Source organism: Corythoichthys intestinalis, chromosome 9 (assembly GCF_030265065.1).
Source record: "Corythoichthys intestinalis isolate RoL2023-P3 chromosome 9, ASM3026506v1, whole genome shotgun sequence".
NCBI classification, from domain to species: Eukaryota; Metazoa; Chordata; class Actinopteri; order Syngnathiformes; family Syngnathidae; genus Corythoichthys; species Corythoichthys intestinalis.
Genome location: NC_080403.1, coordinates 33,528,847 through 33,553,753, shown reverse-complemented (window position 1 = coordinate 33,553,753; position 24,907 = coordinate 33,528,847). Strand labels below are relative to the sequence as shown.

The 24,907-nt window shown below is 37.5% G+C and overlaps 1 protein-coding gene across 2 annotated transcripts in view; it reads left to right on the top strand.

The window, feature by feature from the left end:
• cdh4 (cadherin 4, type 1, R-cadherin (retinal)) overlaps positions 1–24,907 on the top strand; it is a 411,266-nt gene that overhangs the window by 253,382 nt on the left and 132,977 nt on the right. For both annotated transcript variants that reach the window (XM_057846061.1, XM_057846060.1), the window contains exon 4: positions 1,585–1,767. In XM_057846061.1, coding sequence (XP_057702044.1) covers positions 1,585–1,767 — 183 coding nt within the window. The remainder of the gene's footprint in view (positions 1–1,584; positions 1,768–24,907) is intronic.

Genomic DNA, 24,907 nt, shown 5'->3' with positions numbered 1-24,907 from the left:
CTAGGTGCCGCTGTAGTTTTGACGGCTTAAGTGCTTCATTAGACAGCGTTAACCCACACTCCACACACTGGGCTCTCGGCACTGCCTCGCTACCTCCGTATACGAAGCCGTACTTAATGAAGTCAGGATTGTACTTGCGCAAAAATGTACTTTTTGGCGGGGGGTCGTCTTCATTTTTTCCTTTTAAATATTTCTCCATCTTGTTTGTTTACAGCTAGCTGAGTGACTTCTTCTCCTTATTTATGGAGCTGGTTAAAGTAACAACTGACTGATGCATGAGCACCACTACATGGTCGGGAGTTGTTATTGCGTCCCGCGGCCCTCGCGGCCCACACGTACAAAACAGATTTTTTTTGCGGCCCACTAGGTGGCGCTCGGGGCCCAAGTTTGGGCCACGGCCCTATGGTTAAGAATCACTGGTATACAGTATGTTCAATGTTGTGTTCAATTAGTCGTGTTTAGAATAAGATCGTCTCCTCCGCCCAAGTGCATGATAGGAAGTTGGGCAACCATGACTGTCAGTAGTGGCTGCAAATGGTATACAATATGTTCTGCGTTGTGTTCAATTAAGCGTGTTATGAAAAAGATTGATTCTTGCTCCGCACAAATATATGATGGGAAGTTGGGCAACCATGACTGTTAGACGTGGCTGCCAAAGCCTGTGTCCACTCGCACTTCTCTGCCTCTTCGCTCTCAATGTGCTGAAACGACGTCGTTGTAAACTGTTTGAGGCAACCATGAACGGGTGATTCCGTGCATGCATCAATTGCGTCAAATATTTTAACGCGGTTATTTTTAAAAAATTAATTACCGCCCGTTAACGCTATAAATTTGACAGCCCTAATTTCAACATATTCAAACATGGGGTGTCACAAATTGGGACCCTAAATTCTATCGGGACAAATTCAAAAGATCATGAATAAAATCAATGGAGAGCAGACCTGCCAAGACTAATCAGTCCATGTCAGGCAGTTGAAGGTGGTGAGAGTATACTTCAGGAAAGGAATAACTAATTCAAAATGAAACTAAATTTAATAAAATGACAAACACATGGAACACAAATAAATAGTAAACCATGACACATAGTTCATTGCTTAGTTTTAACCAGTTTTTGAGAGAAAGGAGTAAAGGTGAGACTTTACAGTCATTTATCAAAGTACAAACACTGCATCTGAAAGGATGTCTCATTCTTCTATTCTCTCGCTTTGTTTTTCAAGCAACATTTAATCAATATTCATTTTTTCTAATGATACCCTGACAGGAAAATGTCACATTGTTTACCTGGATTTGCAGAGTAATAGAAAACAAAATTGAAAAGTCTTTGTAGGGGTTTGCAGAAACATCACAGCAAAAACAATACAGTTCAAGTGTGTTGTCAGAGACTTCATAAAAGATAATGCACCGTTACTTAAAAATGCTATACTATCACAATTATTATTTTTTTTAAATTTACTCTTGGTATTTTTCGTTGTAATTGTTGCCGTCTGAGTGAAAGAATAAAATCCCCTTCCAACTTTCTTGTAAAACTCAAACTCTTGAAAGTGGAAAAATAGCATAATGAGACATGTTTGCTTTTCTCTCCAGGTCGGCATTGAAGAAATGCTATCAAGAGTCCTGGATTCGCAACCCAGAGTAATCAAGTTTCCCAGGAAACATCAGAGAAGCTCCTATGGTAACGGGCTAAGGCGACAGAAGAGAGACTGGGTCATCCCGCCCATTAACGTACCTGAGAACTCCCGAGGACCCTTTCCTCATATGCTTGTCAGAGTAAGTGTTATTTTAGGATACACCTAAAATTAAAGTTAAATAAATTCCAGGACACATTTAATCCATTAACACAAGGGACTGACTTCATGATGTTATTATACAGTATGGCTGCTCAGTCCATGAAATGAAAGCGCAGTCGTGCTCATCTCATATCTTTTTGCCAGAATATACTATATATTATAGTAATCCCCCTCATATAGTGAAACATGAACAGAAGATGTACAAAAAGCAAACCATGCTTAGTCTCAGAGGAATAGATGAATGGTTTTTCCCTCTGCACCTTGAGTCAATGGCGTATTTTTCACATCTCAGTACATCTCTTGTAACGGAGCATTGACATTAATTATTGTAGTTATCAAAACGCCCACATTCTCCCTGGTGTAGGAAACCAAAACTCACTTTCAATTAGTTTTCTCTTCCCATAGATCTCATTGCATTTTATGCAAGTCCCTATTGAAATTAACTCTTCGTGTGATAAAGCAAGAAATTCATTTTGCATATTTTGGCTCTCTGATAGTGAAATATGCCGTTATATTGCTGTGATTCACTTTAACCATGTCAGGAAAGCCAACTCATAGACTCCACCATCAGTTGACAAGACAGCTCCCACAGACATTGCGCCACGCCTTCCCGTAGGGGGCCAACCTAGAACATTAAGTTGGCTTTCACTGTAATAAATGCAAACTCATGCTGCGTTCTAATGCCGGATTTAGGTGGAAATAGGACAAAGGTTTTACTGCATACAAGCAGACAGGAGTGTCTCAAGAGTGATCGAGGATTCACGGTAATTATTATACAAAATGGCACCACGCATGCACTTTGAATCGTTGTAAAAAAAAATCGATGGATAAAATTTGTGTAACTGGCTTAAAATATTCACGTAAAATGAATGATAACTGCTCGATTTTTGCTTTTAACCAAGAATCTAGACTGTGTTACATTCATATCTATAGCAATTCCACGGCTTAAACATTTATTTGCAAAAAATTTCAACTTGCAGAGCTCTTTGTTTCATGATGGCCACCATGTTGGATTACACAACACCGTAAGTTTTGCTTGAAATATTTACGTAAAATGAACGATAACTGCCCGTTTTTGCTTTTAACCATGAATCTAGACTGTTTTACGTTCTATAGAAATTCCACAATTTAGGCATTTATTTACAAGAAGATTTCAACTGAAAAAGCTTTTTGTTTTGTGACGGACACCATGTTGGATTTTGGATCTTTTCAGCATAGCGGAATTCAACCTTAATGAGTTGTGATTGTATGTAAAAAAAAGCAAATTTTGGTCTTGTTGAGTAAAATTAAGATGATTCCGCATGCTTTCCTCTTGTATTAAGTTTCTAATGTGAAAATTGAGTGATTTATTAGCTGTTGAACACTTATTAACACTATATTAAAAAAGATTTAAGTTGATATTTTGGGCAAAAAATAATATATGTTAAATATTGCTATTGATCCTGAAAATATAGGTGATTATCTCTGGATTTGGTGATTTTTGTGCATTTAGCGTAAAATTTGAGGATGTTTTAAGTTATAAGTTTTCTTGTATAAAAAAAAAAAAAAATCAGGATTTTTTTTTAGGGAACGACTTTGAATTTTTTTATGTTGCTGCTCATGGAGATGCGTACATGCCTAAGGGAGGTGTCTGTTTTGGTTTTTAGGTCGCTAGCGGCTTTGGTTTTGATTAGTGTTGCACCAATACCATTTTTTGGGCCCGATACCGATACAGATACCTGGCTGTGCAGTATCGGCCGATACCGATACCATTCCGATACCACACTGTTAGCAAAAAATAAATAAATAAATACACACATATACATATATATATATGGCGGAAAACACTCAGGTGACTTGAAGTTCCGCTCTGAGACCCCCAATTTGGCCAGATTTCAAGATTGTCTGATATGCATGTGTCATTGGCATCATTGGAAAGCTTAAAATCTCAATTTTCTGGGGGAAGAAAAATTTTGAACAGGAGGGCATTTTTGAAAAAAAATTTTTTTAAACAGCAAAACCATAACTGGAGGCGAGAGCACGCGAGAGCAGAATTAAAGACGCCACGATTTTAACGACACACTATCGCGAATTTACCTTGTTTCGATCCAAAAACTCCATGTAGCATGTCTCACTGAGTGTCAAGACACAGCTGTGAATGGCCACAGCCAGATTTTGGGGGGATTTTATGGGTGAAACATGGTGATATAACAAGGGTAGCGATGCAGAAATCGCAGACAGCAAGGAGTGGTTGAGATTTTCTTTTTCATATAGTTACCCTTTTAAATGTTATTTTTCAAATTCTCTTTGTTTGGATCGATAATTTATCATCTAATATATCGGGGAAATGCGACAGTAACAAAAAAAAAATACAATTAAGCGATAGTTATGAGGTAGATATCTGTGACTTTTTTACAGACACCAAATTTTTCATTGTGACGTAATTTGTTTCAAAGTTTAAAATATGCGAGTGAATAATTTTTTTAAAGTCGTTTTCTTTTTTTAAATTAAATATTAGACATCAATGAATGATTCTAAGCTAAAAATGACAGACATTTTGAATAATAAATATAATTACTTACCTTCTTTTTATGGGTAGGTTGAAACAAAAACTGTTGCGCGACGTCTGTAAACGCGGGTTTCCAGGGTAAAACGGGCAAATTAAAAATAGTTCGGGGGCTTAATGAGCCATGAATCTGCTATGGCAGCATATAGACATATTGTTCTATCAAACACAACAGTTTCTCTGCAAGAGGAGTGCAAGAGCAGAAACTGCTTTTTCAGTCTTGTCTGTGTTTTCCACCATATGTATATGTATGTATATGTATGTATATGTACGTATAAGGGATGCAACGATACATTTAAGTCACGGTTCGGTACGATTTTCGATACAATTCAATACATTTATTGCTCTGAAGCAGAAAATACCACTGTTTTTTTTGTTTTGTTTTTTTGTTTTTTTAAATTTGCTAACAAGCAAAAATAACAGGGCCATCATATAAACAAGCATTTTAGTGCATAATATTTATGTGCTTACTTCTTACTGATCTGAAGAAATTTTGTATATAAGTGCTGAGAACAATCTTTACTGTTTTTAAAGTGGGACACACTGTTGATTGCTGCAGCTCTCTTAGCAGCTATATTTACCATAAAAGCAAAACATCCTATTTGTGGTCCGAGTCCATCTGTAACATGTACTGAATTAACAGTATTTGCAGCATTATCTATAGTCACTGGTATGGATTGATTTGGCCTGCTTAACTTCCATTCAGTCATGGCGGTTTCTATTTCATCAATGTAGTATATGGACTACGCGTCGCTCTGGGCTCACGCAGCTAATGGCATGGGATCTAATGTAGTACATCTAGGTTGCTATTTGATGATATCTAGTGTGTGCGCGCGAGAGTTGGCATGGGATCTAACACAGGACATCTAGGTTGCTATTTGATAATATCTAGTGTGCGCGCTGCGCCGCTTGAGTGTTTTCTGACTACAGAAGTCACTTCTGCTCATTACTGCACAACACCAGCATATGGCAATCAACTTTCATAAACAGGACGAGTTTGAAGTACGGCGCTCTTAATTTGCCACTCATTGTTCATCATGAAACCATGAGTTTGCTTAGTCTCCCGCAGTCTTAAGTTTTCTCATCCCATCGGCGATAATTCAACTAGCTTTAGCTTTTGCATTCTAGTCGTTTGTGAATGACATGATAGGAGAGGAATGTAACATCGCGGATATGCGTTGTACTTTACATTCGTAAATTGAAGACGATGGTGTAAATTTCATTTGGTAATATTGAGACAAAGATGTAATGATATGGGAAGTTAGCTCACGTGGGGAGGACAGTATATTTGTGTTCAAGTGATGCCAGTAGATGGTATCGGCGCCTTAAACGTTGGTACTCGTCGATACCGATACCACCAATTCGGGCCGGAGCGGCGCCCCCTGCCGATACTGGTATCGGTATTGGTGCAACTTTAGTTTTGATTATATTTTAATTTTAAATTTTTGAAAATAGGCCCCCTACGGATCGGCCTAGAGCCCCAGTCTATGGCCAACTACAATTTAACTATTACAATATGTTGGGTAGTAAATACAGGGCAAGTAGGTTAGACGTGATTTCCTGTTTTCAAAAAAGGAACCACTTTTTTGTGAACCTAGCTTTGATTGTTGCCCGTTGATGACAATTTTCCAATAAGAAAAGTTTTCATGGAAGGCATACAGCTTTTGCTCTAAACTCTCCTTATTGGCCGGCTCTTATCAGTCACCCACACAGACATGCGGCTTTTCTGCTGGCATTTCTAACACACACACAAAAATATCCACACAAAGTCCCTTACGCCCATTTGTACAGCGAGGCTTACATTGGCGCATTACAGAAATCGCCTTTCCCAAGTGTGTTGGCACGAGAGCAGATTTTCCACTAAAGCTCAACAACACTCACTCGAACAAAACACATAAGATGGAGTGCCAGAGAAGGAACTGGAAAGTACTGCCCTCACAGAGAAATGGGAACTCCTTAATTCCCTTTCTCATCTTGAGCATTAGATGGTGAAGTTAAATTAACCTCCACTGGCTTCCTTTTTGGGTTTCTATTTTTACTTGCATGCAGCAACTGGATGAGCAACTAGACAAAAAGACTGTCGTGAGAATTTTATGAGGAGATCGATAGCGCTGATGCAATGTCAATGTGTCAATTTCCAGAGAAAGGGTGGGTTTGCTGCAGAGGTTTGGCAGAGTAGAGGCCCAGTACAAAACTGAGTGGTGCATCTCTCTGATAAAGATTGATCATTAATGTTTAATTATCATAAAAGTTTAAGCAGGGTAACACAATGTGTCATTTGAATAAAGCTTGTCACCATATTTTCCGGACTATGAATCGCCCTTTTTGGGGGGCCCTTCCCCAGATAGCAAAATATAACTGGAGCGGACATGGGCCAGATGTACTGCAATTTCGGCCCAGTTTCTTAAATCAGATCTGCCCCTGTGTCTTTTTGAACAATGGCCCAAACTCAGTAGGGAGTCACTTGCCGGATCAGCAACCAGTTTTGGGCCAAAACTGGCCCAAAGTAGCAGACACTACCGTATTTTTCGGACTTCAAGTCGCACCAGCCATAAAATAATAAAACATATATAAGTCGCACTGTAGTATAAGTCGCATTTTGGGGGGAAATTTACTTGATAAAATCCACCACATACAACAGATATGTCATCTTGAAAGGCAATTTAATATAAAATATAATAGAGAACAACATGCTGAATAGGTGTACAGTATAAAGTTACATGATGCATGAACAACGAAATGCGAATATACTGTCCTCACCAGGACGCTATGGCTCGGTCCTGGCTATACAGCGAGCTAAACTCCCAAATGACGATGCTGGACGTCCGTATAATTTGCTGAATCAGTTTCTTCCTTGATACCAAACAGGTTCGCATCAATGTAAATAAATGATAATTAGGTGCTATTACAGCAATGACACAAACGGTTAGCATGCGTTCGCTAGCATTAGCTCATCGTTCAAACAACCACACAACTGGATCCAAGTGTCCGATCGCGGGTGGAAAACACACAACAACAACAGAAAAGATGATACACACAGGCGTTGCCTCTGTAAATATATTTTACAAGAATAAACAATGAACGTAGGTTTGCAGCCGTGTTTCTCTCTCGCCAACTCGCCCACTCACTCAGAGCTGCATAGCTGTCAGTCTTCTGGCGTTTGAGTGCTCTTCTTCACATAAACAAGTGCGAGTGCGCCCCTATGTGGGCGTGAAAGCACCACAAAATAAAAGCATGCATATTAGTATAAAAAAGTCAATAATACAATTGAACACACATTGCCAAAGGCAGAACGCGAACGTGGCCATAGCAATTAAGAGTTATTCAGATAACTATAGCATAAAGTGTCAGGGAAACGGGGGCAGGCAGGTGGACCCAAATGCAGAGAAAGGGAGGCGAGGCAGATGAATGGTGCAAAAATGATTTAATTAAAGCCAAAAAAAAAACAAAGTACAAAACAAAGGCTGTGGTGATCCCAAGAAAGCACAGAGGCAAACAAAATTGTCACTAACAAAAGACTGGTTTTCAAAAACTTACTTGGAACACGAGGGCTTGGATAGACATCGACTTTGACATAGACAATGACGCAACAAGGAGTGAAAAGAAAATGGGAGCTTATATACACACACGCAGACAAGGGATAACGAGAACGAGGAACAGCTGGGCAACACATGAGGATGCAGATTGGAGGATACACTAGGAGCAGACACAACAGGTGAAATCAATGGGCAATCACAGGGACAAGTCACACTAGGGGAAAACCAACACAAAACCTAACAATAAAGGTTCTTTTAAGGTTCTGGGGTAACGAGGAAACCTATGCGCAGAGACAGGCAAACTGGTAGTGGTAACAAGAGTTCATTGAGGATGAGAAGAAGTGGCAGATAGTGTCCAAAGAATCCGGTGGGCAGTTTGGTGATAGAACAGGTGAACGGGCAGGCAGGCATTCTGGCAGACAAGCAGTACAGGATCTAGGGGAGAAAAAAAACAAAAATGAGCTCAGTATCGGGATTACAAGATTCTTTGTTAGCTGAAAGTCATGTCGGTGAGTTGTTGATCTAGCGATGATGTGAGGCCAAGGACCGGTTTTGAGTGAGCTGCTGACGATGATCAGCGGCATCTAGTCCCAGGCTCACCCATCTGTGCAATCAAGGGAGTGACACAAAAACTCAAACACAAGGAGGAGGGGCTCAGTTTGAATAATAATATTCAAATATTAAAACATTTACAGCAAAACAGAGTAAATGCTCTCTCCCTTCATAATATGTTATGCAACAAATTTTGAATTACTTAACTTGCAGAAATGGCAGCTCACTTAAATACACCGGCCATTTTATTGACGCACGGTTAAATAACTTGTTTAGCAGTCAAGAAGTGAATTAAAACCGCAATTATGACTTTGAATAAAGCATTTACCATAAAAAATTCCGTATGCAGAGATGACGTGTCCTGAATCCTGTGTGTTCTCCTGTTTAGTGTCGAAGCGGATGCCCGCCTTCAGAGTGCGCGCTGTTGTGACATCACAAGTTGACTGTTAAATTTCAGATTTTTAGTGTGTACGGTCTGCATGGTCCGCCCCGGACCAGTGCGTAACTATTATGTATTATGTACGGAATTGTGATTAATTAATTGCTAATTACCATTTAAAAATGAAAGCTTAATACTAGTGTTACCAACTAGGCGACTTGCTCGCTAAATCTGGCGATTTTCCAAAGCCTCTTGGTGACTTTTTTTGTCAAAAGCGACTAGCGACAAATCTAGCGAAAAGTTACTATAATTTTTTTTCTATTGTACTGTTATTGTATTTCTGGTCCATTTAGTTTAGCAATGTAAAATAAAAGTTAGTGTTAGGGTTCATTCGTAGTTCTAAACATATTTAGGGTGTATTTTTTTTTTTTTTTCACTCTCCCACAGCATTATTCCTCCCTCCTACAGCAACCATTTCAATAACATGCAAATTGCCAATTATGGAAATTAGGTGCTGGCGTCATCTAGCGACTTTCAGGACAGTCAATAGCTACTTTCCTTACTGGGTAGCACTGCTCTATACAACACGCAACCTTTGCCAATGCACTATTTCCACATTGATTACTTAAATTGAAACATTTGCTTGGATAACTGCAACCAATATAGAGAAGATTGATACCTTGTTAAAAATGTGAGTATGTGCAAACCTAGATATTTTGCAGGTCTTTACATAATTTACCTAAAAAAGTAAGGGTTGCGAGAATGTTCTAAACAATGTTGTTTCATGCTACATCTCTTTCGGCATCAGAATATATTATTCATACATATTGGTGGAAGCGACAAGAAGTAAATGAATTTCCTTCCTTGTTGCAGAAATAATAAGCAGGATAACTGTGCTGATGAGAACTCTAGTCATTCATCATAGCATATATCGTTTATTTTTTTGTTTTGTTTTTTCCAAAGTTAAAGTACATTGCAAGAGCGCAATAGAGATGCAATGGAATTTTTTTTTTTCTCGAATTTATACGGCAAATGACATGTCATGTTATCAGTTCAACTAAAAATCGCCTTATCATATCATTATATCATATCTATGGCGGGAAGAGGAGACCGAAAATTTCGCCATCTCGCATGATGAGACTTCACGAGAATTATAAGCCTTTTTTGAAAAATACTCTTCAACGGCAACACGACTTGGTCAGAATATTTTGCCAAACTTTTGAAAGTATCGCTTCTATTTAGTGAAAATCTAATGGAAACACAGCTGCTGACAGCAAAAATAGAGTTGGCGGAAGTGATACTGAAGATGAAGACTAATGGATTTAGTAGTGATTTGGAGTTAGCTCTTGATATAGTTATCAGAATAACTCTTAATGTTACATTAACAGATGACTGTTAGCCTGCTGTTCTCCATTTTGTGGTATGACTATAATAAATGATGTTTTTACTTGGTCTCTGATAAAATACAATTCCTACCCATGTGACTTATATACTGCTCAATGCAACTTATGTTTTTTTCTGATTTATTGTGCATTTTTCCTCAAAGTACTATAATTTCAATTGTGGTACCTCTACTTACAAAATTAATTGGTTCTAAAGGTAGTTTCGTAACCTGAAAGTTACGTCAGTAGAGATGAATATTCCATGTAAATGCCCTAGTCTGTTCCAACACTACTGAAACACCATATTGAATTTCATAATCGGGGTAAAACCGCAATAAAACAACAGCCAAACACATTTCAATCATCCCATATACCTAAACTAAACATTAATACCCGTAAAGAAGTAGATAATAGAACATAATGCAAAGAAAAAAAGGAAATCATTATACTGTATATCTTAGCTTTCGAGTGAGGCGATATTCTTTTCATTCACGACATCTAAAATGGCGTTGGCTTTTTGGCTGACTACCGTCTTGGCGATTTCCTTTTCCTTAATGCAGAGGAGAAGAAATCTCTCCATCTCATCAAAAAACTCTTCGTGGGACAAAAATGCGAGGAGACTTGTGGCCAAGACGTCGAGCCGCCCATACTAACAACACTGTTGCGTGTGTGTACGTTATCATACTGCGACACCCAAACTGAAACTTCATCAACAATAGGCCAATAGGAGAGCAGAAAAGCGCTACTGACGCATGTTGAGAAAGATTATGACAAATAAGGAAGCAGAATCTTATGGCGTGAAATTTAAAAGCAGAAAGCAGGAAGGACATACGTATCTTTTACAGTACTGTACTGTATTTTTGCCTGAAATTTCTTTTGTAACAAGGGACAAGATTTTCCCGTTGAAGCGTGTCGTAACATGAAAATTCCGTTTGTAGAGACGTTCATAAGTAGAGGTACCACTGTACTGGGTTTTCCCATGCAAGTTGTTAAAATTAGTGAGTAGTGTGTTTGTCATGATCTCTGCTATGATGGTCTTAAAAATTTAAATAATCTATAACTGAGCAAGGCTGTTTCAGTATGGAAGGCATTTACCCTACATATGAGTGTTCCATTTTCCAATCAGTCAATGTCCGCTTTTTTCAAGATGGATATGAAAAGCAATTTTCATGATGCGTCAGGTGGGAGGTTTTTAGCCTAAAGTACAGTTTTCTCGATCAAACCTGTTATTTTTCTACGTCTACAATATCTTTAAAAGCAAAACTGAGTGCACGTAATTGTCCCTGTGATGGACTGTGATACATCCATGGTGTAGCGGCCCACTCTTTTCCCTATGTCAGCTGGGAGAGACTCAAGCTCATGCAATCCTGCACAGGATAATTGGTATAGATGATATATGGTTGGAAGGCTAGATAGATGATTTTAATGGAGCAAGGCACCATGGGAGAAACATTACACTTTGAATGAATCCCCAATGCTTTAACACCCACTAACAAATTAAATCACCATGTAAGCTCAATCCTCAACTCCCTCTGCAACTCGACATCCAAAGGAAGAACAAGTGGGCATTTCATGCTATGTCTAGCTCAGTCAATGATGTGACTAAGAACAACCTAAACCTGGTGATTTTTTATACATCTCTCTTGTGTTGTGCAAACAGTTCGTTCACTCACTAACAGAACATAATTACAGATTTGTAACCATAACATTTTACAGATGACACAGTAGAAACTAATTTTAGGTGATGGAATTCAATAGAAGTTTGATTCCCTGCAAGAGTTTATTGTAGGTCAGCTACTGTCTGATACGTTATCATGTTATACTGACAGTTTCAATTGCACAGTCAAGCAGTATTTTGATTGCAAAATACAAATTATATCATCACAGTGTTTTTCCTAATATACAGGCATGTGAAAAAATTCGGACACCCCATTAAATATTCAGTTCTTTATTAAGAAATGTTTACATATCAATGTCCGATCTTGTTTTTCTTAATCTCTGGAAAAGAATGTGATTTAATTGCAGGTAAACAAAAAAATTAACATTGTTTTACTCATTAAACCAAATTCATCAACAAAAATGCATATTGTAATTGAGGAAAAAGTTAGGACACCCTACCACCTAATAGCTAGTGTTACCCCTGTTGCCTGAAATAACTTCAGTGAGACGCTTTTTGTAGCCATCTACCAGTCTTTGACATCGGTCTGAAGAAAGTTTGCCCCACTGCTCAACGCAGACTATTTTCAACAGTGACTGACTGTTGAAGTGAGTGAAAACACCATGGTGAGATCAAAGGAGCTGTCTGAAGCCTTCAGAAAGAAGATTGTAGACCCTTATTATGAGTCTGGTAAGGGATGTCAAGAGATCTCGAAACAATGCAAAATCAGCCATTCCACTGTCCGGAAAATAGTCTACAAGTGGAGGACATTCAAAACAACTGCTAACATGCCCAGGTCTGGCCTTCCAAGCAAGTTCGCCCCGAGAGCAGACCGCAAGAAGCTAAAAGAAAGCTCCTAAAACCCTAAAATGTCATCACGGGACCTACAGCAGGGTCTTGCTACTGTTGATGTGAAAGTGCATGCCTCTACAATCAGAAAGATACTTCACAAGTTTAACCTTCATGGGAGGTGTGCAAGGAGGAAACTTTTTCTCTCCAAGAAGAACATGAAGGCCAGACTGAAGATTGCCAGAGTGAACGTGGACAAAGACCAGGACTTCTGGAATAATGTTCTTTGGACAGATCTAAAATTTAATTATTTGGACACCAGAACGGGGGACATGTTTGGCCTAAAACCCAATACAGCATTCTAGGAAAAGAACCTCATACCGACTGTGAAGCATTGAGGTGGAAGTGTAATGGTTGCTGCAGCAGGACCTGGCCAGCTCACCATCATAGAATCTACCATGAATTCTATCGTGTATCAGAGGGTGCTTGAGGAACGTGTGAGATAATTTATGAAAAAAATGAAGCGAAACTGGACCCTGCAACATTACAATGACCCAAAACATACTAGTAAATCCACCAAGGACTGTCTGGAAAGAAATGAAGAGTCCTGGAATGGCCGAGTCAAAGCCCAGATCTTAATCCCATTGAGATGCTGTGGGGTGACTTGAAAAAGGCTTTACATGCAAGAAACCCCTCAAACATCTCACAGCTGAAAGTATTCTGCGTTGAGGAGTGGGGCAAGCTTTCTTCAGACTGATGTCAAAGACTGGTAGATGGCTACAAAAAGCATCTCACTGAAGTTATTTCAGCCAAAGGGGGTAACACTAGCTATTAGGTGGGAGGGTGTCGTAACTTTTTCCTCAGTTAGAATATGCATTTTTGTTGATGAATTTGGTTTAGTGAGTAGAATAATGTTAATTTTTGCTGCTTACCTGCTATTAAATCACTTTCTTTTCTAGAGATAAAGAAAAACAAGATCAGACATTGATATGTGAACATTTCTTAATCAAGAAATGAAAATTTAATGGGGTGTCCTAATTTTTTCACATGACTTTAAAATGGTATTCATTAGAACATTAAAACCATCTTTCAAACTCACTGGCCCAGAGTGTAAAGATGCTCTTTTCTTTTGTGAATTTCTGAGCTTTCCTGACATTGTAAAAAAAAAATGTATGCAATATGTGGAGATGCAATTCAGCATGTGTACATTTTATGTCAATCGTGGTGTCCTCCAGCTGAACAGATGAGCCAAAACTGACGGAAAGTAGTTTGATTATGTCAAAAGATCTCACTCACATTTGACTGGAGTTTGAAACATTCTGTTTTCCTGGCTACGGCCAGTGAGATGGAAAATTGCCTGAAAACAATTGCACGCAATTGTTTTGAGGAATTTTGAATCTATTGTGATTCCACAACCAAAAGGAAAAGTGAAAGAAGAATGTGATTGTGTCGTTTCCCTTTGCCAGACTGCTGCGCATGACTGCGCTCGCGTAGAGTTAAATTGAACAGTAATGATATCAAGAATGACTTTGATCATGCCATCACTTTTGAAGAACAAAACTGAAGGTTTTCCAGTTAGGGGGCACACAGAAACTCAGCATGGTGTATGTTACCTCATTATTTTGAATAGCCTATTATCATTGTGCTCTCAATATCACAACACGAAACCTGGGGGTAAATGGGTCAAAGTCAAAACAACATGCTTCTCATTTTGGTGACATTTCATCAGAACCTTGAAAAAGGTATGACTGGAATGTAAATAAGACAACACTTGAAATGCGGGGCTTCGTGGACTTGGCAGTTTCAGTATTAACTGCTTATAAATACTGTGAATAATGGGGGCGGGGAGATATTTGACCCTTACCCAACCACGCCCACTTTAAGTCCGCTAACCGGGCCTTTTAGGCTAGGTTCAGACTACATGTCTTAATGCACGAATCAGTTTTTTTCTGGTTTCTTCGACTCAAATGACACATTAACTTGACGGTCTGAACATTAGTCGCATAGAAGTTGACATAGGAGTTTGACTTTTGGCGCGGGGGGGGGGGGCAATATATTGATGACCCCAAAACGCAGTGTCAGCAATAAAACTAAGTTACAAGAATATTTAAAATATTAAGTTGACAATGAGCGTTTTTTGTTTCCCATCATTCTTGAGGGGAATTCGAAATCAGGCTGCTTAGACAATACTTTTCGCCAAGATCGTCATCCATTGAATTTGGTATGCCCGCTGGTGTCGTGCCAGTGTAGTTACCCCAGTCAAAAATTGTATCCCCTTGGCGGAGCCATATGGAGGTAGATTTGGGTTTTTATTAGTCAATAAAAAAAAAGTAGCATCAGTTTAAAAAAATAAAAAAAAGTTACTTCAATCAAAATATATATTTTCAACCAAAAAAAAAAGTTGCAATCAAAAAAAAGTTGTTTGAATGCAAAAATAAAATTAAAACTAAAAAAAAAAATGCATGTGAAAGCTATTTGATTAATTTTTTTTTTTTTGTTTTTTTTTTTTGTTTTTTGATTGAAGTCAAGTTTTGTTTTGATTGAAGCAACTTTTTGATTGAAGTAATGTTGATTTGTGTTTGGGCCACATTTTGGCAAGGACATTTTTCTCTTTATTATTCAATCAAAAAATAAGTTGCTTAAAAAATATGTATTTTCTAAAAGAAAAATCACTTCAATCAAAAAAAAAGAAACTGTACAATCATAGAAAAAAGTTTTTGAATACGAAAAAATATTTGAGAATGAAAAATTTGCATTTGAACACTTAATTTTTCATTGAAAAAGTTTTCTTTTATTGAAGCAATCCTTTTTGTGTTTGGGCCATATTATGATTAGGACATTTGTGTCTAAATCATTCAGTCCCCCCAAAAAGTTGCTTCAATCAAAAAGAAATATATTTTCAATCAAAGAAAATAATCATTTTTAATTTTTTTTCTCTAATATATATACTGTATTTTTTTATTTATTTATTTATTTTTTTTTTTTAAATTATATCCAAAGCAAATAACTGTCTAAGGTGCTGGAAAAATAAGTTTGACCCATTATAAAAATGTGTTTTTGTTCATTTGATTCATTTTTAGAGGGGCCTGACCCTATTAGAATCCGCTTATGGAAGTGGACCATTTCAAATCCGATCTACGTCACTTTCCTATTTGGTTTGAATCCGATCTGGGCCACATTTTTCCATAATGTGGCGGCGGAATTTATGCAGCAATTACGTCAGCAAAGAGCGAGAGTAGCACGCAAGAAGGCATCGATGTAGCTGTTCATTAGCATTAGCGCCTAGCTTGAACTCAGCTTTAACTACGCTGCAGGCTGGCTTGATCACAATCATAAAAAAAAAATACAATGAAGAAAAGGATAAGCCTGATAATGCTCGGTTTCTTACTGTGCACCAAATGAGCAATATTTCAGTATTGACATACAGCCAGAATGTGTAGTCATTAGTTTTGATGATTTTGCGCATGCGGGTCAGTTTGCTCAGTGCATGTCGGACTGAGTATTAGTGCGCATGCGTAAATCTTGAATGGTCTCAATTGACAAAGGCAGTCAGAACGAGCACGCCAAAAAACCAAATATCACAAAAACTCGGTAATTGTGCATTAAGACCTGCAGAATGAACCTAGCCTTAGCGCCCTGGGCTCGGTCACACCCCCCAAGTTCTGCCTCTGTCCCTGAAGACAAGCAATTTGTAATTTGCAATTGCCAAGTAAAAAACTCAATACTTAAAGTAGTGTAATTTCTTATACCCAGCATGAAAAGCTTAAGCTTTTATTTCACTGCTTGACAGCTGAATTTCAAAAGGACCAGCATCAAAAAGAGGTATTCAAAGAAAAACATAAAAAGTGTAATATAAACCTCACATTAGGGCTTGGTAATCTGGCCCAAGAAAGAATCAAGAACGTTTTTTTTTTTTTTTTTTTTTTTGGTGGTTGTTTTTAATGTCTTCTTCTATATCCGATCTCGATTATCTTCTTCTATAACAAGTGATTGATAGTGACATATAATCAATAATAACAAAAGAAAAAAATGAAGTAAATAAAAAAATTTGAAAAATATTTGATATTCTCTCAGCAATAGTTAATTAACTGCCTTGAGTGTGTGCATATCTTGGCCAATGGAATGCAATACTTGGCAGACTTATGGAAGAAGTGCGGTTGTTGAAAACTTTTTTTTTTTTTTTAAATATACATTCAAAGGTTGATAAAACTTAGGGTTTATTTCGCAGCGCACAAAGATCATATGGCGGAACACACTCAGGTGACTTGAAGTTCCACTCTGAGACCCCCAATTTGGCCAAATTTCAAAATTGTCCGATATGCATGTGTGATACATCATTGGAAAGTTTAAAATCTCAATTTTCCGGGGGAAAAAAATTTTGGACAGGAAGGCATTTTTGTAAAAAAAAAAAAAAAAAAATGTTTTTTAAACAGCAAAACCCGATCTGGTGTGAGAGCACGCGAGAGCAGAATTACAGACGCCATGACCTTTACGAGATATTATCGCATACTTAACTTGTTTCGATCCAAAAACTCCATGTCGAATGTATCACTGAGAGTCAAGACACAGCTGTGAATGGCCACAGCTGGATTTTTGGGGGGTTTTATGGGTGAAACATGGTAATATAACAAGGGTCACAATGCAGAAATCCCAGACATCAAGGAGTGGTCAAGATTTTCTTTTTCATAAATTTACCCTTTTAAACGTTTTTTTTTTTTTTTTTTTCAAATTTTCTTTGTTGGATCGATTATTTATCATCTAACATATTGGGGAAAATGTGACAGTAACAAACAAATACAATTTAGCAATAGTTATGAGGTAGCTATCCTTAACTTTTTTACAGACGCCATTTTTTTCATTGTGACGTAATTTGTTTAAAAGTTTAAAATATGCGAGTGAATAATTTTCAGTCTTTTTTATTTATTTATTTTTTTTTTTTTTAATCAAAATATTAGACATCAATTAATGATTCTAAGCTAATAATTACAGACATTTTGAACAATAAATATAATTACTTACCTTGTTTTCATGACTGGGTTGAAACAAAAACAGTTGCGTGACGTCGTTAAACGGCGGTTTCCAGGGTAAAACGGGCAAATTAAAAATAGTTTGGGGGCTTGATGCGCCATGAATCTGCTATGGCAGCATATAGACATATTATTCTATCAAACACAACAGTTGTTTTGGCTTAAAATACAGCAGTTTCTTTTAAAGAGGAGTGCAAGAGCAGAAACTGCTTTTTCAGTCTTGTCTGTGTTTTCCGCCATATACACATACATGAGTGTTATTATAGTTCTTGTCGATGAATGTTCCTGATTCCTATGTGTGTAAATATTCATTGTTTAAGGAGGCGGCGTGATGCTAATTTTGGTTACTGCTGGCGGCTTTTTTCCATGAATTATTTGCATTAAGCTAGCGACACGTTAAAAAAATGATACATATTTTGTATTTCAATGCACAGTATGTGGAATATATGCTCAGTGTTACACTTTACCTCAATTGGAGCGAAATAAACTGCTGGAATGCCATCAGCATTTGACGCTGTTTGAGGGACTGGTCAAAGATTTCAAACTAGTCCGTTTGCATCAGCACGATGTTATGTTCAATTAAAAATTTAACAGCGCATCACCTAGATTTACGATATCGATCTCAAACTCTCCAGGCCCTACCACGCCTTACTACGTCCTTACCTGTTGATGAAATTAAAGAAAAGTGTCCTGATATTCTTACAGTCATTTGTGTTTCAAATGGCTGAAAATGTTTAAATCTAATTTTCATAACGATTGTGTAGACCTTAATTATCCCATTGTACATTGTACAGCAACACTAACGGGTGAATTATCAAGTGGTCTTCAATCTTTGTCATGCTCTTAAAGAAATTTGATAGGAGACCCAAAATCTCTTTTAGTTGAACCTTGCTTCAACAATTCAGCCTTTTGACATTTTGATCCTTTGACACATTTAGTTTTATGTTACATACTGGATCCCTTTGTTATATATGCGCTTTAGCTTTCTATCTGTGATTGAAAGTCAAACTTAGTTCAGTCTTTCAATTCAAGATGATAGTTTGTTGACTTTTTTATTTCAAGGTAGGAATCAGGACAAGGTCCCATTTCTTTTTTCTCAGAATGTATCATTCCAGAATCTGTGTCGTTCATGCCGACTCATCCAGACTAACAAGGTTTCCAGGAATAGTTGCTCTGATTTTTTCCCCTTTTTTCTACTTCCCTCATCCATTTCCTCTACAATGGATTTGAGTAATTTGCCTCTTACAAGATACATAAGTGGTAAAATAGTTTTAAAAAATGGGAGCATTTCTTTCTTTAATGCCATAATTTTGCCTTTAGGTGCAGAATGGGTATTGTAAATGCAGAAAATTGGTGTCTTTGGAAAAGGTCATTATATGCATTAGCCTTAGCTTTGCACTCCCACACATATTTATATCTGTCAAACATCTCTTCCCATGAAACATGTTAAGTTTTTTGTTCTTTCACTAAGCAATACACATGTGTAATTTTACTAGTCTTTAAAAGAAATCCCTTCCTTGATGTTGGTTAACCAATACTGATGTTGGATAACATAGCTCTCAATTAGTACGATGTAGTGAAGATGAAGTATATAACATATTCATCACTTAGTGTGTGTATGTGTAAGATAAAAGTAAATTGTCAAACATTTTATTTGGAGAGAAATGGCACATCATGTAAATTACCTGAGATTGCAACTCCCATTGCATGGGCTAACGAGCAGTTCTTAGAAGAACAATCGACTGAATCATTTTTAAAATAAAGGTCTTTTTAGACATTGTGGGATGGGAAAATCAAATGAACAAATGCAGAGTCTGAGAAAGGTCAATTTTATTAGATCCTTTAATTTGTTTTTATTGATAGAGTTGCATGAATGCTCTTTGTATGATCAATAGGGTTTTTCAAGCAGAGATAAACACAATATAGGATTTTCTTCAGAAAGTTAATCTGCAGATATTTCAGTGTATACGTATATACATAGATATACAAAATAAATATTTATACATATATCCACACATGCTTCCATGAAGAAGAAATGAAGCCCTGGTTACCCTCAGAAAAGAATAAGAGGGCTTGTAGGGGAGATAAAAGATTCCTTTGCCACACCCACCTCCCATCTCCCCTGATAGGGTGTGTGGCTGTTCATCCCAAGCTCAAATCCTCTTCCAGAGGCCTGGAAGCTTGAGGGTCCTGCGCAGTATCTTTGCTGTTCCGAGGACTGCGCTCTTCTGGATGAAGATGTCTGATGTTTCTCCAGGTTTCTGCTAGAGCCACTTCTTTAGTGTGGGGGACATGGGCCCCAGTGCTCCTATGACCATGGGCAACACTGTTGCTTTCACCTTCCAGGCTCTTTCCAGCTCTTCCTTGAGCCCTTGGGATTTCTGTAGTTGCTCGTATTCCTTTTTCCTGATGTTGCCATTGTTGGGGATGGCTACATCGATCACAACGGCTGTTCTCTGCTGCTTATCCATGATCATGACGTTCAGTTGGTTGCACGCGACCATCTTATAAGTCTGTATCCGGAAGTCCCACATTTATATATATATATATATATATATATATATATTTACGTACTGTATATTTATATATTAGAGCTGTCAAAATTATTGTGTTAATGGGCAGTAATTAATTTTTTAAATTCATCACGTTAAAATATTTGACGCAATTAACGCACATGCCCCGCTCAAACAGATTTAAATGACAGCCGAGTGAAATGTCCACTTGTTAATTGTGTTTTTTGGAGTGTTGTCGCCCTCTGCTGGCGCTTGGGTGCGACTGATTTTATAGGCTTCAGCACCCATGAGCCATGAACCATTGTGTAATTATTGACATCAACAATGGCGGGCTACTAGTTTATTTTTTGATTGAAATTTTTTATTAAAACGAAAACATTAAGAGGTTTTTAATATGTAATTTCTATAACTTGTACTAACATTTATCTTTTAAGAAATACAAGTCTTTCTACCCATGGATCGCTTTAACAGAATGTTAATAATGTTAATGCCATCTTGTTGATTTATTGTTATGATAAACAAATACAGTACTTATGTACCGTATGTTGAATGTATATATCCATCTTGTGTCTTATCTTTCCATTCCAATAAAAATTTACAGAAAAATATGGCATATTTTATAGATCGTTTGAATTGCGATTAATTGCGATTAATTACGATTAATTAATTTTTAAGCTGTAATTAACTCGATTAAAAATTTTATTCATTTGACAGCCATAATATATTTAATATATATATATATATATATATATACAGTATATATCAAGGGTGTAACGGTACATGTATTTGTATTGAACTGTTTTGGTACGTGGTGTTCGGTTCAGAATGGAGGCGTACCGAACGAGTTTCTAACGTAATATAACCCTTACTTTTCAAAGCTGTGAGTCGATCTGCATCGGCATCTATAGGTTCCGTTGTATCTAAGATACAATGCACAAAGCTCAAAGCCCATTTTAAAGCAATAAAACTGGCCACTGGAGGTCAGTAGCGCATTTGGTAAGAACTCATCTCGGGCCAAGAAAGGAAGCGAAGAAAAATAGTCAGGAAACAGACGTTGGAGGGATCTTGTGAAGACGCGTGAGAATTTGAGAAAAATGTGGAGAACGATCGGAAAAAAAGGCAAACGACACTGGATGAGTGTTTTGAAAAGAAAACGAAACCATCGTCAAAGAAGGATTAAAAAAATATCTATCTTGATGAGACAGACGGTGACGTCCACAACACTGTCAGGTTCCACATGCGTTCTGCAGAGCTCACGTTGTGTTACTCCTTAGCCCGAGGTTGAAAACAACGAGGAAGATGATAAAAAAGTGAAACCGATTTTGATCCGGACTCATCAGATTAGCCACGGGAGCAGCCGAGCGCCTTCCCCGTTGTTATCTGCGCAAAAAGTTCAACAGTTCAATAGTTTAGTTATGTATAAATAAATTGTTACTTTGCGATCAAAAGCTCTATTTGTTTTGCTGTTTGTTATTTTATAGAACGAAAACATTATTCAGATGGTTGGGATGTCACAAAGCCAAAAATAGCTGTGTTAAAGTCAAAGTTACGTTTGAAATGTATGCTTTCACAAAAAGCTCAATTTCTCAGTTTTTCATCAGAAATTGGAAAATTAACTATTTTCTAATGCTGATTTCTAAAGAATGGAAAAAGATATGAACACACTTTTTTCTGCTGAAAGAAGAGAGTCTAATCTTTATTTGGTGGGTTCCATGTTTACAGTGTTGTCACGGATTACTTAAAAAAGTAATTTAATTACTGATTACTGATTACACCTCAAAAAAGTAATCTAGTTACTTTACTGATTACTTTTATCAAAGTAACTAAGTTACTTTAAAAGTAACTTATCAGTTACTTTTTACCATTTTTTTCCCCTTTTGCTGCCTCAACATAAAAATAACAGAAAAATGTAATCGCGTTTAATTGTTTTTCACATAAGGCTTAATCTTTGAGTTAGCGGGGGTTTAATTAGTCGACCACCATTGACTCGCCCTTGCTTAGCCATTCCGGAGCCCTAAAACTAACAACTAACTGATAAACTGCACAAAATTTGTTGAAATTAACTCCAACGACTAATTAAACCCCCGCTGACTCCAAGATAAAGCCTAATGTAAAAAATTCTGAACTTCCCCTTTGAAATAAAGATCCTAGCTGTTAAAATGTTGTTTCTAAAAGTTGTAAAGCAATAAAACAAACAACAAAAATTAATGAAATGAAAAAAAATCCTACAACGTAAAGTTTTCATAATGGGTCAAAATCATTTTTCGAACAGGTCACGTGACTTGCACCTTGGAGACTATCCTTTGCTTTACCTAGCCAAAACTACACCAGAGGAGGCAAGATGGATATTTAGAATTTCTTTAAACCTAAGCTTTCAAACGCTGCCAACAACAACTTGAACAGTTGATTGAACTCGAACAGTGTCAAGATGTGGAACTAAGCTTTCAAACGCTGCCAACAACAACTTGAACAGTTTATTGAACTCGAACAGTGTCAAGATGTGGAAATATATATATATATATATATATATATATATATATGTATATATATATATATATATATATATATATATATATATACGGTATTGGCCAAAAGTTTGGAGACACCTCAAAGGTGGATACTTTGAAGAATGTAGAAAACAAAACCTGTTTTCAGTTATTTCACTTTTTTTTGCCATTCCACATGTTCATTCATAGTTTTGATGTCTTCAGTGAGAATATATAATAGTAGTAAAAATATATAAAACGCAAAATGTGTGTCCAAACTTTTGACTTTCGTTTCAGTCTTCAACATGCTTCTCCCCCCAGTCCCACAAATGTAAACTCCGCCTATGATTACAAACTCTAACTATAAAATGTACATAATTACATATATTATAAAGGCTGGTTACAAACTGTAGAAGAGCTGGCTGTCTCGTTACCTGTTGGCTTTTTTTTTCGCGACGCGTTGTGCTGTAATTCCAAGTGCTTCCTTGTTGAATTGGATGTCGAGGATATAGCGGTCGACAGTCTTTCTGAGCCAGCGCAGAGTTTGCAACGCACGAAGATATTTTTTTCATCTTTACTGGACGGATATGTGAAGTAATGGCTGTATCTCCAGTGAGCAAATGCAGCCGTTTGTTGTATCTCTCCGGCTCCTTTACTGTTAGCATCCTGATAGCTAGCAGGCTATGTTGTTGACCGCCGTGGCAGACGGCGCGCGCACAGGCAGCACGGTATTACACGTGACCCCCCCCCGATGAGAAAACGTGAGGTGATGTCACTCCCAAACTCAAGCGCAGTATTTTCTTTTCAAATGCTCTGCGTACATGACTACAATATTCTTCATTCTACATACAGTATAAGGCAACAACAAAATAGTAACGCACAGGCACCGAGGAAACTAACTTTAATCAGATTACTGGCCTGGAAAAATGAACGCGTTAGATTGCTCGTTACTGAAAGAAAGAAATCAGATTACAGTGCTTGTTTATATAGCATTAGAAGAGAATTTTCTGTGGGCCTTGCAAAATCAGTCAAAATCCAGTAAAACGGCCGGGAGCGAAGGGCTTTACTCCGGTGAAAATGGCTGGGAGTGAATGAGTTAATGTGTCCAACAGTGACTTCTTACCCTTGATCGGCACCTTTCTTCCTGGTTGGTCACTGGCTGAGCTTGAGGCCCCCTCCTCCATACCTGCCTGAAGCAGTTCCTTGTGCCTTCTTCTTGTTTCACATGCAAGAATCAAAAGCTCAGCTTGCACTTTTTGGATCTCACTGGGTGACAAGAAACTAAGCTTGCAGTACCTTTAATAAAAAGAAATAAAACACAACATTAGCAAATACGTTAAATCGCTTTACAGTTTCCACGAACAAAGAGACTAAACACTAAAAGTATAAAAAGGAGACAAGAAAATATGTAGAAGGCAGTACTGATAATAACAATGGGTAGATAGGGTTATTTTCATGCAATTTAATAACACTATCTAACGAAAGTATACAAGCCTGGGGTCAAGTGCAGAAGCAAGGACACACACATTTGGACAATCCTCCTCATTGAACGTGGTGTCTCTGGTCCACCTGAAAGCTATCTGCTCTCCTGCAGCTGCCTGAAGTGAGTTGATAGCAGCATATTCAAAGGATCTATCTTGTGTTGATTTTTGTAGACCCTTAATCAGTCAAGGTAGTCTGGAGATTTTCACATAGCTCTCTGCACTTAGGTAGGTTGTGGCATCTTCATAAGGTTTGAGAGATACCTCAACTTCCTCCAGAAGGGCCCAATGGCCACTCTCCAAATCTAAGAAGTGCTTTCCCCTTTTTGTGATGTCTAGGTCTGACAGGACTGCTGTCCCCTGCCATCGCTGCTCCAGAAGACAACTCACCATGTAATATGTACTGTTTCAGAGGGGGGAGACCTCTTGAATTCATTTGTTCTATTTAACACCCATGGACTTTTGTTTGCTCTTTAGTGTACTGCTGGCAAGTTCACTTTTCTTGACGTGCAGTACAAGTGGGTTAAAGGTTTGAATCATTTCTCGGAATCCATCACCCTCCACCATTCCATTGGGCCTGATGTCAATCATTTTCAGAATACTTTTTTGGATGAAGAAAAACTGTGCAACTTTTGTTTATTTTAACCTGAAAATAGACAGTTAAATCAGAGGGCATACTGAAATATTACCACAATGATTTTAAATGTATGGCACACATTATAGTCATAGTAACAAAAATTAAATATCTAGTCTTAATATTATGGTATACCACT